General features: G+C 37.8%; 1 protein-coding gene across 2 annotated transcripts in view; it reads left to right on the top strand.

Moving 5' to 3' along the window:
* smyd4 (SET and MYND domain containing 4) overlaps positions 1-17,375 on the top strand; it is a 38,959-nt gene that overhangs the window by 2,136 nt on the left and 19,448 nt on the right. For both annotated transcript variants that reach the window (XM_053515872.1, XM_053515871.1), the window contains exons 2-4: positions 2,793-2,937; positions 5,321-5,410; positions 5,508-6,519. In XM_053515872.1, the coding sequence (XP_053371847.1) occupies positions 2,793-2,937; positions 5,321-5,410; positions 5,508-6,519 (1,247 nt within the window). The remainder of the gene's footprint in view (positions 1-2,792; positions 2,938-5,320; positions 5,411-5,507; positions 6,520-17,375) is intronic.

Raw genomic sequence — 17,375 nt, 5'->3', positions numbered from 1 at the left:
GACCGAGTATCATGTGGGGCGACCACTGCTAAATGTTTTAAATGATAGATATATGTCCTATATTTGTAGTTTTCATATTCTATACATCAATTATATACATAAAGTTAATTGTTTAAGTATAATTATTTGTATATTTTATCTTTTGTTTCTAAATTCAGTAGGGATGCACCGAAATTTTGTAACGTAAGAACGCGCCGAAAATAAAAGCCGAAATTGTCGCCACGCCTCTCCCATCCTCCCGTCTCGTTCGCGCTGTCATTACGCATCAAACACGGAGTATGTCGGCGGTTTGGAAGCACTTCAAAGTTTCAGATGAGGACAGCAATGTTGCAATATGCAACATTTTTTTAATACAAACAAAAAGAAAATATTTTAAACATGTTTTTTAATGAAGCCATTTTCGGTTTCGGTATCGGTTTTCGGCCAAGTGCATCCAAAAATTTCGGTTTCGTTTTCGGCCCAGAATTTTCATTTCGGTGCATCCTTAAAATTCAGCCATTTTCCATTCCTTTTATAGGGATAAACATTTATTTTAACTGGATAATGAAGGAGACTCTGATATTATAGAATAAACTTGTGAAATAATGGTTTTCATAAAATGAAAGGGCACCAAAGTTTCTTTCTTCATCAGTTTATCTACTTACTGATATAAGTTCAACTAGTCTTAATGATGCATAAAAATGGGAATTCTGAGATATATTACGGTTGCCCCAGATGACTTTTTTTAAGGCTATGTTTTATTAACTTAAGTGTAAAAACACTAAAATGACAATTTTTTTACTATTCTTTATAAAGGCATGTGTACACTACATTCCAAATGTTTAGAAAATGGCCAAACATATTCATATTTTTGGTATTTTAAAATTGGCCTATTAAAAAGTCTTATCCGTCAATGACCCATATATATATATTGTAGCGTTTTTACGTCGGAAAGAATGCTGGAGAGACGAGTGAGCTTATTTGCTGCCCAATGCAATGGCTGGGAGTACTTTATTTAGCACACAGCAGGTATGGCATGAGCAGCACCTTCACTCAGGAGCCTACATCTAATTCAGCGTCAGCCTGAACTAGAGCACATTTCACACGTTATACACCCCTCACACACAACAGGGCCGAAGCCACTAACCCAAACACCTTTCCCCATCACGGTGAACACACCGACGTTCCTGCAAGGCATGCTGGTCGTCAGCCGCCGCCCCGCCCACGCCACAATATATATATAATTTCTGATATATATATCACCTTCCTGGTGCTGTTACATTTCTTGCTGGTGCTTGGTTGTGACATTTCGCTCGAATCTTGAGTCTCTATCACGGACATCTTTGTCTACTTATTACAACCTTATCAACCGAAAATGCTATTTTATTTAAACGTCCTTGCTGGAGTGTGTGCCATGACATCATGTGCAGGTGCGATGGATCGCGTACCAACCAATAGGGTGTCGGCATGGTATGTTTATACTTCTCATCCAACCACAATCAAATTGGCTCCCTCCGGATGGCGCAATTTAACTGGATGTTTTTTTTGTTTGTTTGTTTGTTTGTTTTTTTGAATGACAAGCTGAAATAAAATAGGAGTAACGAGGCTATTTTTAAAATGTAAGGAGTAGAAAGTACAGATAATTGTGTGAAAATGTAAGAAGTAGAAGTAAAAAGTCAGCTAAAAAATAATTACTCCAGTAAAGTATAGATACCCAAAATTTCTACTTAAGTAAGGTAACGAAGTATTTGTACTTCGTTACTTGACACCTTTGAAATTGAATCCAGTGTTATGTAAGCGAGCAACAGAACAAGGCAGGCTAAACATTTTATACTCGCCTTTTTTTTAAATTTTTTTTTTAACCAAGTCAATTACATAACAAAAAAAAGATACCAGCTGCATAACTTTCTCTTTTTTTACTTTTTTTTTTTTTAAAGTGACCCTATAGCCTTTAACTTTTTTTTAAATCAACGTGCATCTGAACACTCACAATTAAGAGTCAAGACCAAACTACAAACCCCAATTTTAGTGGGACGTTGTGTAAAAAGTAAATAAAAACAGATACAATGACCTGCATATTAAATGAAAACACCACAAAGACAAGATATGCAACAATAAGACCTTATTGTCTCTTGCAAATACACTTCTATAGTGGCCAGGGGCAACAGAAGACTGGGAAAGTCGGGGAATGCTGCAAAACACTGTTTGGAACGTTCCACAAGTGAACATGCTCATTGGAAACAGTTAAACAGTTAGGTGTAAAAGGAGGAAAAAGACTATCCAGATTCTGCGCAAATTTCACCATTGATGCTGAAAGGTACATAGAGGGTTTAAAGCAAAGTATGCTGCTATTAAGGCTGCTATCTTTTTCATCTACGTTTATCACTCATTTAAGCAAGGATACATTGGACGTGTGTTACAACAGCGTGGCTTCGTAGTAAAAGAGTAAATTATTTCCCATTGAAAATGTGTGGCGCATTATGAAGTGCAAAAAGTGACAATGAAGACTTTATATGGGTGTCAAGACTGTTGAGCAACCGAAGTCATACATCAATAACAATTTGTTTGTTAAATAACTTAAAAGAATTATTTATATATATATATATATATATATATATATATATATATATAGAGAGAGAGAGAGAGAGAGAGAGAGAACTGAAGATGATGTGTAGTTACATAAATAAATACTTAATTTTCAACTTATTACAATGTTGTGGTATAAATAAGTGAAGTAAATATGTAAAGGTTTTATAATTGTTAGATTTTGTTTACTTATAGTATGTTATTCATTTCCTATCTTTGCTTCATAGGCCAGATGATCTTGATGCATTGTGCAGAATATCTCAGAGGTATCCTGTGTATAAATCTTCTGAATGTGCAGCAAGATTCAGGGAGCAAGGGAATGTAAGGTTTAAGAAGAAGGACTTCACTTCTGCTGCCCAGTATTACTCTCAGGTAAGGGCTGATTTATGGTCATGTGCATTTGGTTTTGTGAGAACCTGAGGGTAACGCCTTTATACTTGCACATAACTTGAGCATGTTCACAAGGGGTCATGGTCACTGAAAATCAGAATTTACTGCAGATTTAAACCTGACAGTATTTCATCAGATGGCAGATTAAGGATGCAGTCACAGGGAGCACCGACCATCTTAAATCAGTTTGCCAAAAGACATGAGCCCAACCACCGAAAACCATTTAGTAACTTGTACATACAGTACAGGCAATTCTCATGTGTGATTTAAACATGCGCTGTTGCTACCAACTGCTGACCCAAGAGCTGGAGAAACATTGCGGCGAATTCTGTCAAGAACTACATCAGTGTGCCGCGGATGATTCGTCATTCATGTCGAGGATCATGCTGGTGAAGAAACTTAAGTATATAGGTATGACCCTGAGGCAAAGCTCAGTCTTCAGTGGAAAAGCCCATCATCTTTGTGTCCGAAAAAGGGAAGGCAGATCTACAGGTTGATCATGAGCATGCTCATCGACTTTTTCGAGATTTATGGCACTGTACATTAAGAATTGGTGGACATTCTTTGGTGTACAAAGATAGCATTTTTTGCATTACTGTGTTTTAATAAATGTATATATAGAGGTCAGAATTGTGCTATATAGAGTAACATAATTTTTTCAGCACAACCTAGGCAATATGATGAATTGACTTTTAATTCATTTTAACCAACTATAAATTCTATACATGCACATAACACTATAATGAAAAAAGAAATAATGATAAAGAAAACGGTCGCATAGGCAAAGAATTAGCACAAATTCATATGATCATGTTTCTATGACCTAATTATAATATGCACATTTTGTAAGTTCTACAATTTCCCGAAATCATTCCAGTAGCGGTAAAATTTATATGTTTTTGAAGTTGAGGGCATATCTCAGCAGCTTTGTTTTGTCATGGGCAAGATGCCATAAAACCTTATTTATATTAAAATTTTTATTTAAAAGATAACTTTTTTTTTTATTTGCTGTTGAAGTTGTAAAGCAGTATTATACACCAGGTAGCATTTAGACCTATGCAAATTTAGTTTGTCATGAAAAACAGCTGCATTAATGCATAGATGTTCAATTGCAAGGGCAAAAAGCACTGGGCACCCCTCCCAGATTCCACGTCCAAGAATAAAATGATCACTTGTAGAAGAGGTGAATCCAACAGATTCAGTCACTCCCACTAAAGCCTATCTAAAGCTTTCTTAGCATCTACAAAAATTATGTTGATGTCTTTATTAGACCCAAAACAAGATCCTATGCAAGATCTTCTCAAAAAACTCACTAAGATTGAGAAAGTGTGTGAGAAGTTAATGAGAAGATGATGGGAGGCTACATTTGGGGTCTTTTTTTGTGAACATTTTTTGTGTTAATGGTATAAATAGGCTAAATGTTGATTTAGATGTATATACTGTATTTGCATGTCTTTTGCTGTGTATGAATGTAACAATGTAAAATTCACCAATTTCTTTAATAATGATAAATAGTCATTTTAACATAGTTAATGTTAAGTAATAATATCACAAAAGCATTAAAAAAGGGTGCCCACATTCCTTCAATGCTTGGTCCCCTAAGAATCACTGAAGACAGGCATAACTTGTGAGATGAATTTTAATGTTTGTGAGATGTAGGTGTACCATAGAGGTGAATTTAAGGTTTGCGAGATGTTTAATTTTAAGTTTTATATAATTCTCATCAATAGAATTTTACATATAAGGGATATTACATATAAGGACATCAACTTTCAGACAAGTAACCTACTTATACCGTGTAATTTCTTTATCTTATATTAGCACTAAAAATTTTTAGGTCATATGCACAGAAAGAAAAATATCTCTTATAATTTACATACCTGTATGGGCATATCATAATGTACTTTACCAGACTTTTGCACCAGCAATGATATTTTTGGGGCAAGAATTCTTCAAATAAATAAATTATTATTTGTATAGTTCTAAATATACAGCCCTAATCAGATCCATCTTTACAATAACCATGTCAACCAATTTAAGTTGAATGGTGAATGATTCCAGGATTTCTTTGAGGAAGCATGGCTCTAATTTTACCTTGTTTCTTTGGTAAGACCCTACTTTGGCTAGGTCCCACAAGGTATCCGAATACTTTTACCAAAAGCTAGGTAGCTTGGCTAGGTCCCACAAGGTATCCGAATACTTTTACCAAAAGCAGTTCTTAATTTTTTATTTTGCATTTTTTTAGTATTAGAAGGCAAAGGTATTCATGTGCATACATTTCACCAGTGTTTAAATCCTTTATTTTAGCAATTATGATTTTTTTTAAAGCTTTGTCATTTGTTTTTATGTTTTTTATGCATTTTAGGGTGTGTGTTATGCCGAAAAAAATACAGAACAGCTATATTTATGCTATGCCAACCGTTCAGCTGCTTTGTTTCATCTTGGTCTCTACACTGTGAGCATATTTCTCTTATGTACTCTAAATTAGCTTTTCTCAAGTTTACTTACTTTTGTATTATCCATCTGTTAATTATTATTTTTTTGTTATTTAGAAATGCCTGGAGGACATCCAGCATGCCTTTGATGAAGGTTATCCAAGTCACCTGCAGTGCAAACTGTTGGACAGGCAGACAAGGTGTACAAGTCTGGTTAAAATGAAGGAATATCTAAAATCTTCTCCATCTCCTTTTAATCAGCAGGCACCACAAACCAATGAGATTGTGTCATCTGCAGTGTCTGTTTACTTTACTCCTGAAAAGGGACGCCACCTGTTGACCACTAAGAACAAGTGTGCTGGGGAAATAGTGATTGAGGATGAGGCCTTTAGCTTTGTTCTTATACCTGCCTATAGACAGTACAAGAGTGGTAAAACCAGTACATTCACAACAGAATCCACATACTGTCATCACTGTTTGTGTGAGAATTCTAACACTGTACCATGTAGGGGCTGTAGCTATGCCCAGTACTGTGGACATAGGTGTGAAACTGATGCTTGGATGCAGTACCACTGCTGGGAGTGTTCAGTTGGTTCAGAGCTACTCGCTCTTGGAATTTTTGCACATTTGGCCCTGCGAGTTACCCTAAAAGCTGGGATAAAGGAGGTTCAGAGAACAAGAAAGAGTTGTTGTCAGTCAGTTTATAAAGTACCAAAAACAACCTTTGCTAGCAGTATTGGAAAGTCTGACAATAGCAAGCTTTGCTCCAGTGGAAAAACATCTGAGAGTCTGGGCTTGGTGTCAGAACCGAATGTCGGAGGAATTCTGAGGTCTAAAAGATGCTCCCAAGGTTTTCACCAATCAAGCTGTTACCATGAAAAGTCATACTTTGGCATCTACAGTCTGTTACCACATGTGGAGAAACATGAACCTAACTTGTGCTTCCTATTATCTTTAACTATGGCAGCACTTATTCAAAAACTTTCACTAGAATTGCCACCATGCCATGATGAGGAAAAAGGAAGTGTGTGTTGGGTGTCTGAGAGAAGCCTGTTAGGAGGTACAGCTCTGAGGCACATGCTGCAACTTCGATGTAATGCACAGGCTGTTACAGCAATCAGTGTTAAAGGTCAGTCACTTCTCTTACACATCTTCACATTACTATTTATCCTTGTGCAATATAACAGTATACAGTTAAACCTTGGACTGCAAGCATAATTTATTCTGGAAATGTGCTTGTAATCCAGAGCACTTGTATATCAAAGGGGATTTTCCCATAAGAAATAATGGAAACTCTGATGATTTGCTCAACAATCCAAAAATATTCATATGAAAATTATGAATACAAAAAGTAAAGTAAAATTAAAACATAATAACCTGTACTTTACCTTTAAAAATTGTTGTGGCTGGTGAGAGGGAGACGAGAGGGAGAGGAGGAGAGGGGTTATTGTGTGGGATGACGTAGAGATTGAATCTTTTCCTTTTTTGTGACTTTAACAAGGAATCTATCTAATGATGCTTGCTTTTGCTTCCTTTTGGGGATTATGCAGGAATGTGACATTGCATTGTTGTTAAACAGATTTATAACTCGCGTGGCTACAGCTTTTAACCTTCATGGGGACCATTGTTGTACAGTTTCTGAAGAACAGGCACTATACTTGGACAAAAAAAAAATGCTTTATGCATACACACTTAGTCACAATACTATAGTTAACAGTATACAAACTCACGAATGTAAACTATATGAGGCCAAAGTACTCTAATGTAAGAGACTAAAGGGTTAATGGTTGTTTACACTGTACCAAGATTTTTGTAATTTGGTCTTATTTGGAAAAATTGCAGAGTGTATAGTAACCTCAAAAAGTATCTACAGGAAGAAGAGGAAAGCTCATTTTACCCGCAATCTGTGCCTTGTTATTTTTCAGATAGCCAGATTACTTCCATATAACGGAATTAGTGCTACCTTTTTTGTCGACAATTTCAACATCTTTGGATAAAAACATCAGATGTATAGAGGGTGAAAAGTAAAGGAGACAGTAAATTTCCCTGAGGTACTCCGGTGCTGCAGATCACAGTCGCAAGGACACAGTTCTGTAGTGAACATACTGAGGACGGCAGGTCAGATAGTCTATGATCCAGGAAACCAAGGAAGTGTCTATATGCGTGGTTTTCAGTTTCTTCCCCTGTACTGCTGGTTGAATGGTGTTGAAGGCACTTGAGAAGTCAAAGAACATCATCCTTACACAGGTCCCAGGTTTCTCAAGTGGGAGTAGGTTTGATGGAGCAGGTGTATTATGGCATCCTCAAAGTGTATCAGTCTCTCGAACACCTTCACGAGATGCATAACGATTTCCACAATGCAGAGACTTTCTGTAAAGACAGACTTGGACTAAAGAAGTGCTGAAGGAGTGCACAGAGTTGGGAAGCACATGATTTCAGGACTCTTGGGTTGATTTTATCTGGACCTGTTGCTTTTGGGGGCTGAGCTTGCTCAAACCACATAAAGGGGAGGGCAGGGATAGTAGCTGTTTTCTGTGTGGGAGAGGACATGGGAGTAGGAGAGAGTAGATTAAAGCTAAGGATAAGTATGAGACAGAGGGACATCAAATCTATTAAAGAAAATGTTTAGATTTTTTTGTACATTCCACATTCCCCTCAATAGCTTGGTGACCTGTCTTGAGCCAGTAATGCTTCTCATGCCTCTCCACACCTCTATGTTGTTTTGTTTCAGCCTTTGTTTCAGTTTGTTTCAGAGATTTCCCATCTCTGATTTTGCCAGCTAGTGTTCTTTGAGCCTTCTTGTAAATCAAAGTGGATACTCACATTAAACATTAGTATACAGCAGGTCTAGAGTCCTATCCCCCCGGTGTGACAATTCACATATTGAGTAAAAGTGGGAAGAGTCTTGGTCCGTGATGTGTGGTTAAATCACTGGAAATCAGGAGAAAGGCATCAGGGTGGCGAGTCTGGAGTTTGGCGGTTACTGAGTGGATGACATCACCTGCGGCAGTGGCATTCTTGATGGAGGAATGTACACAGCAGTTATTATCACATGAGAGAATTCTCCTGGTAAATAATATGGGCAAAGTCCAACAGCCAGCATTTCAATATTGGGGCTACAAACATGCTCTTTAACAGTCACATGGCCGGGGTTAAACCACATGTTGATGTAAACAGCCAGCCCCTCTCCTTTTTTCTTACCCGTCTCTTTTCTCCTCCTGTTGCTCCGTATAACTCCGTATAGCCGTCCGATGTAATATTAGAGTCAGACACATCACCATGTAACCAAGGCTCTGTAAAACACATCAGACCGCACTCGCAGAAGATGCTTCCAGTCTTAACTAAGGCATATAGCTCGTCCATCTTATTGTCAAGAGATCTCACATTACCCATGATAAGAGACGGGAAATACGGCTTGTATTTCCTTATCCTTTCCTTATGCTCCGCTCGTCTCTCTTTATCTTTGCCTCCTCTGCGCCGCTCTCTTCATCTTTGTCCTCGTCCATATCACATCGGGAATATTTAGAGTCCTAAACAGAATCGTATCCCTAATGCCGGCTGGCTTCAGTGCAAACAGCTGTTCCCTGAGATAAATGAAGGAAACGGGCTCCTTGCGAAAACATAGTGTTGTATAACTCAAAAACAGAACACTTCAGAAATGCATGGTTTGAAGATTCAGGACCTCTACAACTTGCCATAATTTATGGATCTATGAAGTCTGCGCTCTACCAGAAAATCTAGAAGGAAAATGTCTGGTCATCAGCTCATGACCTCAAGCTTAAGCACACTTGGGTTACACAGCAGGACAATGACCCAAAATGCACCATGCTGTAGCATGAACTTAAATGGGTCTTTCATTTTTAAAAACCTTTCAATATAGCTGAATTAAAACAATCCTGCAAAAAAGGGTGGGACAAAATACCCTCACATCGATGTGAAAGACACATTGGCAGTTATCGCAAACACTTGATTGTAGTTTTTGCCACCCAACCAGTGGCACAACCAGTTCTATCGTTTAAAGACAATTATATTTTCACATAAGGCCAGGCAAGTTTGTACAGTTTTGGTTTACGAATACCGAATATCATGTAGCATGCATGCGCTTCTTGTTTTGATGCCGAGCATTAAGTGACCACAACTGAGCCCATGTTTTTTCTCTCACGCGCGCTGCGGATTTGTGGGTAATTGTCTCCCCTGCTAGGCCTTAGTGCGCGTCTCTCACTGGTATAATTAACATCCGTGCGCAAGTGTACTGTTTATTATAACACTGACCAGGCGTGTGCGTGTAATGAATCTATTCATTGTAAAGATCCATTTTCTTCTCAGCCTGCACCAATTTAGTGTGTCATAGGACACCATGCCCCTTCAGACACCAGCCGCCTACTCCTCTTGCCTTCACACACACACACACACACACACACACACACACACACACACACACACACACACACACACACACACAACACATAATTCACATACAGGGCCAAGCCCTCTGACACCGGCATGAGAACAAACACACAGACACACTGGCTTAAAAACACAGAGTTTACACACACATTAATTAACTTTTTTCACGTTTGAAAGATGGCACACGTTACACAGCCAAGGAACCTCTTTAGAATGTTCTGGACAGTGGGAGGAGTTCATTTTTTCCTCAGAAGAAGACTGTGAGACTCTGATGACAAACGGGGGGCAATTTTAAGAGAGAATAGATCCAGCAGAGGACATTCAAGCTATGACAATGGGTAAGTTAAGTCTTATTTTAAAAATATTAAACTAATCTTAGTAAATATTTTCCTCACTTCAGCTAGCTTTTTGTCAGCTTATGTGACACATTGGCTTTTAATGCAATTTACATAGTTTAGTGTAGCATGTAGATAACACTGCTAACATGCTACCTTATGTAGCAAACATGGTATTTCCCAGTGGCTACGCTTATGTCTTATTTAGTTTACAGATATTTGTAAATGGTACCTTATATATACAGTGGAACCTCGGATTATGAGTAACGTGGTTTACGAGTGTTCCTCAAGACGAGCAAAGATAAATAAATTTTGACTTGAAAAACGAGCATCTTGGTTTACGAGCACCGAGTATCATGTTTCATGCATGCGCTTCTTGTTTTGACTCTGAGCGTCACGTCATCACAGCTGAGCCAAGGGTTTTTCTCTCTCTTGCACTGCGGAATTGTGAGTAAGCGTCTCTCTTACTCGGACTTAGTGCTGTCTTTTACTGGTATAATCAACATCCGTGCACGCGTGTACTGTACACTGTGACCGTGTGTGTGTAAAAAATATTTTTTGTGTTCGGAAGCACGTGTACAGCGCGTGTACTGTTTCTTATAACACGTCTGTGTGCGCGAGTAAAGCAAAAGAAGTTCTCAATACAGAGGTTAAAAATTCATTTTCTTCCTCATTGCGGTGTGTGTGTGTCTGTGCGCGAGCTTAATTTGATACTGTTTCTGAAGGGGAATTCACACACACCGCCGGCACAAACACACACGCGCACGCGAGAGACACAAACTCCGAAGAAATTCAGCTCTTTTGCAGATCTTTCCGGAGGTAATGTTCTGTTTCGTTTGTTTGTTTGTTTTACTTTACAGCAGTGATTCTGTTAGTTTGCGGTCACACGAGTGTCATTAGCGATGTTTATTGCTATTTTTCCAAATTAAACAGTGTAGCGGGAGAGAGACCTTGATTTATGACCGCTGTTCAGGAACAGGAATGTTTACGGAACACACGCGTGTTGTGTGTAGTCCAGTGCGGGAGATGCATTGTGGGTAAATGCATTGTGGGTATAGCAGTCTGGTGTGTTTGAACGCGAATGCGAGATGTAAGCTGGATATAGAGCCTGAGTTTTGTTCTTCATGGGTTTTTAGTTGGATTTAAGAGCAGGATCCACCCGAAGGTTTGTACTATACCCCGATAATGCAGCAAATAAAAGAACGGACACTAAGCAGTTTGTCCATCTCATCATTACACGAGCATAAATTAATGGGCTGTTACGCTGTCGCGAGCAACATTAAAATAAAGCAGAGAAGCTTTAATAATTTTGGGGAGAACAACAGTCTTTTCGTTAATGTGTGTGTGTTTAATTCAGACGAGAGGAGAAATTTTTACTGTGTAATATGAGAAGGGGGAGGCAGGAGAGGCTGAAAGCAAGAGTCTCCACTTATTCTAGCCTCACACAGCACCTGCACGCACAAACGGGAAACTCTTATCTGTATTTGACTCCATTTTGGTAACCTTATAGCACTGCTATCTGTAATGTTATTTAGCACAAACAAGCTAGTTCCAGTCGGCTAAAATACTGCCTTGTGTAGCTAAGAAATGTTTATGAATATTTCTGTGGTGTACATGTATATAATGCCTTTTGTTTAGCTCGTATTTACAAATACCTGCTTAGGTGTAAATGTGTTATATATGTGTGTGTAAAGCATGTCCAGTGGATGGTGTTTGCTAATGTTTCTGGTGTAAAGGTTTGAGATGCACTACATGGTCTATGGCCCATCAACAGATATTTGTCCAGCCTATTGCCCTTCAACAGACACAGAGGGGCACACAAATGTATACTCACTTCAACAATTGTTATCTATGGCCTTTTTAAAAACTCAAATTGAATTATGGGAGCAGTGTTTAGTATTATCTTTCCTCTAAAAATGTCAGTTGTATGACCACCATTGATGCTGTCATGTGACCTACAGAAGAGAGGTGTACAGTCGTGGCCAAAAGTATTGAGAATTACGTAAATATTGGATATTGGAAAAGTTGCTGCTTGTAGTAGCAATTTGCATATACTCCAGAATGTTATAAAGAGTGATCAGATGAATTGCACAGTCCTTCTTTGCCATAAAAATTCCCAAAATTTAATCCCAAAAAAACCTTTCCACTGCATTTCATTGCTATTATTAAAGGACCTTCTGAGATCATTTCAGTAATCGTCTTGTTAACTTGGGTGATAATGTTGACGGGCACAAGGCTGGAGATCATTATGTCAGGTTGATTGGGTTAGAATGGCAGGCTTGACATGTTAAAAGGAGGGTGGTGCTAAAATCATTGTTCTTCCATTGTTAACCATGGTGACCTGCAAAAAAACGCGTGCAGCCATCATTGCGTTGCATAAAAATGGCTTCACAGGATATTGTGGCTACTAAGATTGCACCTAAATCAACAATTTATAGGATCATCAAGAACTTCAAGGAAAGAGGTTAAATTTTTGTTAAGAAGGCTTCAGGGCGTCCAAGAAAGTCCAGCAAGCACCAGGATCGTCTCCTAAAGAGGATTCAGCTGCGGGATCGGAGTGCCACCAGTGCAGAGCTTGCTCAGGAATGGCAGCAGGCAGGTGTGAGCGCATTCCCACTTCTCTTCAAAAAAAGCCACTTCTCTCCAAAAAAAACATCAGGGACAGATTGATCTTCTGCAGAAAGTATGGTGAATGAACTGCTAAGGATTGGGGCAAATCCTATGGATATGGGTCATATTCTCCAATGAAGTCTCTTTCCGATTGTTTGGGGCTCCTGGAAGAAGGCTTGTCCGGAGAAGAAAAGGTGAGCGCTACAATCAGTCCTGTGTCATGCCAACAGTAAAGCATCCTGAGACCATTCTTTCCAAGGGAGTGGGCTCACTCACAATTTTGCCCAAAAACACAGCCATGAATAAAGAATGGTACCAAAACACTCTCCAACAGCAACTTCTTCCAACAATCCAACAGCAATTTGGTGAAGAACAATGCATGCATGCAGCACGATGGAGCACCGTGCCATAAGGCAAAAGTAAACCCACTAATTCTGACAAACTCCAAGAAGTGATTATGAAAGAACGGGTTGCTATCAGTCAGGATTTGGCCCAGAAGTTGATTGAGAGCATACCCAGGTGAATTGCAGAGGTCCTGAAAAAGAAGGGCCAACACTGCAAATACTGACTCTTTGAAACGTATATAGTGCTTGTAATTATATTTCAGTACATCACAGAAACAACTAAAACAAAGATCTAAAAGCAGTTTAGCAGCAAACTTTGCGAAAACTAATATTTGTGTCATTCTCAAAACTTTTGGCCACAACTGTATATTTTTCATGTTATGGTGTGGATAAATTTTTTGGGCCTCTCTGTATATATTGTGTTTACATACCTATTAATTGTACATCCATTCACTCTAAAAAGTATAGGCTAACATTTTTTTTATTTATTTGTTTTTAGGAATGTGTCTCCATCACCCTTGCCTTCACCAGCACCTCACATCGGAACACGCAAGCACCATTCAGATGGAGCTCTTGTATTTATGAAGTGGATGGACACACGAGAAGTATGTCTGTTTTACCATCCATTCTGCTTATACAGTAGACACAATGAAGCTGAGGGTGAAATTACAAGGTACGTGGATTACAAAGACATTTCCATGTCCTGCACCTCTAACTGCGTACAACCAGCACATGGTGGACGTTGATCTCTCTGATCAGCTATTACAGTACTACACTAAACAATGAAGTGGTACAGAAAGATTTTTTTTACACTTTTTGGACATTGCTGCCACCAGTGCTTGCCCTGCATGTATGTTTTTGCACTGTTTTTTTTAATTTATTTTGCACTGTTTTACCCTAAATGTTCGTCTTTTTCAGGTTTTTATTCTACACTGTTTTTGGTTTGCACCATTTTACCCTAAATGTTGTTTGTGCTTTTTGAATTTTTTTATTTTTGCATTTATTTTGAACTGTTCCCGGAATTTTTGCAAGTGAATCTTAAGTTACTCAAAATAAACCATAAACAAAGAAATATGTTTCTTGTAACACTTTCCTCTGTCCCATACCTGACTGAAAGGGGTAATTTTACAGCTCATTATGCGAGTCTTCGTCTTCTCTGGTGTGAATTACAGCATTATTCATGATCATTTACACCTCCTCGCATACAGCCTTTCTAAACAAAAAGTGTCTTAGAAAATTTAAATGAATGTATTGTTTTCTGTAAATGAGTGAGCAAAATGATTGTCACATCATTTTGAAGTAAAACCTCTACACCACAAGATTCGGGTGACAAAAGTCTTGTACACAAATGTCATAAATGTGTTTTTGTGGTCTTATTTCAGTGACGTATTTTTTTGTGGTTTTCAAAAATCACGCATAACTGTTTTTTTCTCCAATATACAAACTAGTACATACATGCTCCTCTATATTATTGTTGCCCAGTTTGCGCTGAATAAAATGTTATCAGACTTTAGATATTTATATGTTTATAAATAACTGAAAAATACACAAATGCCAGTACATGTCAGAATCTCTTCACGGCCCCAAAACACCCTCCAGACTTCTAAGGGTTAAATCCCATCTCTGTGTGCATGGAGTTTGCATATTCTCGCCGTGCATAGTGGGTTTTCTTCCGGGTACGCCGGTTTCCTTCCACATACCAAAAGACTGGCGAATTAGGCTTATTGGGTGTTCCCAAATTGGAGGGTGTACCCCGCCTCATGCCCTAAGTCCCCTGGGATAGGCTTCAGGCCCCCTGAATACAGGATAAAGTGGTATAGACGATAAATGAGTGATCATGTTTACATTGCTCAACTGGATCGAATTTTTGGTAGTTGAGGGTTCATGATCTAAATGTTGTACAAAAAATGGTTTATCTTCAGTTACTTGCCATGTCACACTGAGCCGTGCTCCCACAGCATACATAAAAAACTGGTGAAAACAGTAAGAACTTGTACAACCTGACAAGAATGCAGTAGAAACAAGTAAGGGCATAGTATCTTCTCACTCAACATGACAGCCAAATATTTATTTCTCAATATTAAATTTTTGCTATACACTCCGAAGTGAGCTGAATTACTTCCCATTTTCATTGTGTCTCATAAAAACCAGGAGTAGTTTGGCAACTACAGCAAGCCGCTGTAAAACATGTTATTATTGCAGTGCTTTTGTAAATCAAGAATTAAATCTAATTTTAATTTGATTTAATCTTAGATTTAATAAGATTTAATTAGACTGATCTTTTTACCAGTGAGACAGCTTAATTTAAAAAATGATCTGACAAAATGAAATGAAGTTCTAAATTATGATCGATTTAATCTACGTTTAGTATCTCAAACAAATTAGGTTTTAGCTATAACAGATTTATTGTCAATTTTTCTAATCCATTTTTTAAGCCTCAGAAAACCGGTGCCTCAGGGAGGAGGTATAGGAAAGTTGTATCAATTATCAATCAATTATTTTGGCACAATCATAGATTATAGTTGATAATTAGATTTGCCTGCAACTTTGTTAGCAGGGACCTTAATTGCACACTCATAAGCTTATTTTAAAATGTGTACAATGGCATCTGTTAAATTTTGAGAAGAATTAATGTTTTTCTTTTTTTATATAAGGACGTTTTCCATTTAGCATTTAAATAGACATATCTTTTCTTTTTGTGTACTGATTATGATGAAACAAAGCCTATATGTTACCTCATGATTGGCCAATTGCACCTGTGCAAACCCCATTAAGATGTGTTCAGTAGTTTTTATGTGATGCATGCACAAACAAACGGACAAAACAATTAAAAAAACTTATTATATATAATACTCCTCTTATGCCCCCCCACATTATTTTTCGCAAATATCTTTAATTAAAATACACACCAGCTTTACAGTTTTATTATACATGAAGATTTATTTGGTTTTTTTTTTGCAAAACTTGGCAACTACTATGCAGCAAAAAGATTTGAAAAGGAACATGCATGAATATAATGCTGATAACTCCCCTGGGAGTTATGCTTAAACATACTTGCATAAAATGGAAGATGATGTATCTCATGTATGATGTTATACAATTTTCATGGAAAAACATGCTCTGGGATTTGAGTGTGCTTTATTTTCAGCAAAAATTCTATGAATAAACTGCCAACAAAGAAAAATAATGAAGAGCATGATATGCAACAGGAGTATGCGTATATTGGTTATGCTAGTACAGTGGGACCTCGGATTGCGAGTAACATGGTTTGCGAGCGTTCCGCAAAACGAGCAAAGATTTTTAATGAATTTCTACTTAAAAAACGCTCAAGCTTTGGTTTATGACTACCAAGTATCATGTAGCACGCACGCGTTTCTTGTTTTGATGCCAAGTGTCATGTGATTACAACTAAGTCAATGTTTTTTCTTTCATTTGCGATGCGGAATTGCACGTCTCTGGTATAATCAACATCCATGCACGCGTGTACTGTTTAGTATTACACTGACCACGTGTGCGCGTGTAAAACATCTTTTATTTAGTGTTTGTATGCGTTTACAGTGTTCATGTACTGTTTATTATAACAGACATGTGTGCACGCATGTAAAGCAAAAGCAAGTCTCATCCTCCTCTCACCTTCACACACACACACACATACACTCCTGTGCATGCGCTCTCGTGAGTTATTACTGATGTTCCTTGCAATTTTTTCCGATAAAACAGTTTTTTCATTAATGCTTGTGTGAGAGAGAGAAACTCAAATAAGAGAGAAGAAAGGTTTACTGTGTAAGATGAGAAGATAGGGATGGGAGGGTTTGATTCCTCCTCTCCTCTTACTTTAGCTTCATACACAAACACACACACACACACAAAGTGCCTGCGCGCATAAACGGAAACACTTATCTGTTTGGATTTATTTTTACTTTTTTTAAAGGTATAGTGCGGGTTAATTTGTTTTATTTTTACCTCATATTTTGTATTAATTATTTTAATGTATTTTTTTTGGGGGCTGTAAAATGAATAATCTGAGTTTCTATTATTTCGTATGGGAAAATTTGTTTTGATCTACAAGTGTTTTGAAATAAGTGCTTGCTTCCGAAAGGAATTATGTTAGTTTATCCAAGGATAAAGTTATGTATAAAATTATAAGTTATATATAATACATAAAGTTAATATACAGTTGCAAGAAAGTGTGTGAACCCTTTGGAATTACGTGGAGTTTTGCATAAAATGGTCTTAAAATGTGCACTGAGCTTTATCTAAAGCCCTATTCGGGCGGGAATAGTTTTCCA

The sequence above is a fragment of the Clarias gariepinus genome, chromosome 17 (assembly GCF_024256425.1).
Source record: "Clarias gariepinus isolate MV-2021 ecotype Netherlands chromosome 17, CGAR_prim_01v2, whole genome shotgun sequence".
Lineage (NCBI taxonomy): Eukaryota > Metazoa > Chordata > Actinopteri > Siluriformes > Clariidae > Clarias > Clarias gariepinus.
The sequence above is the reverse complement of the archived record's forward strand: the minus strand, read 5'-3'. Positions and strand labels throughout refer to the sequence as shown.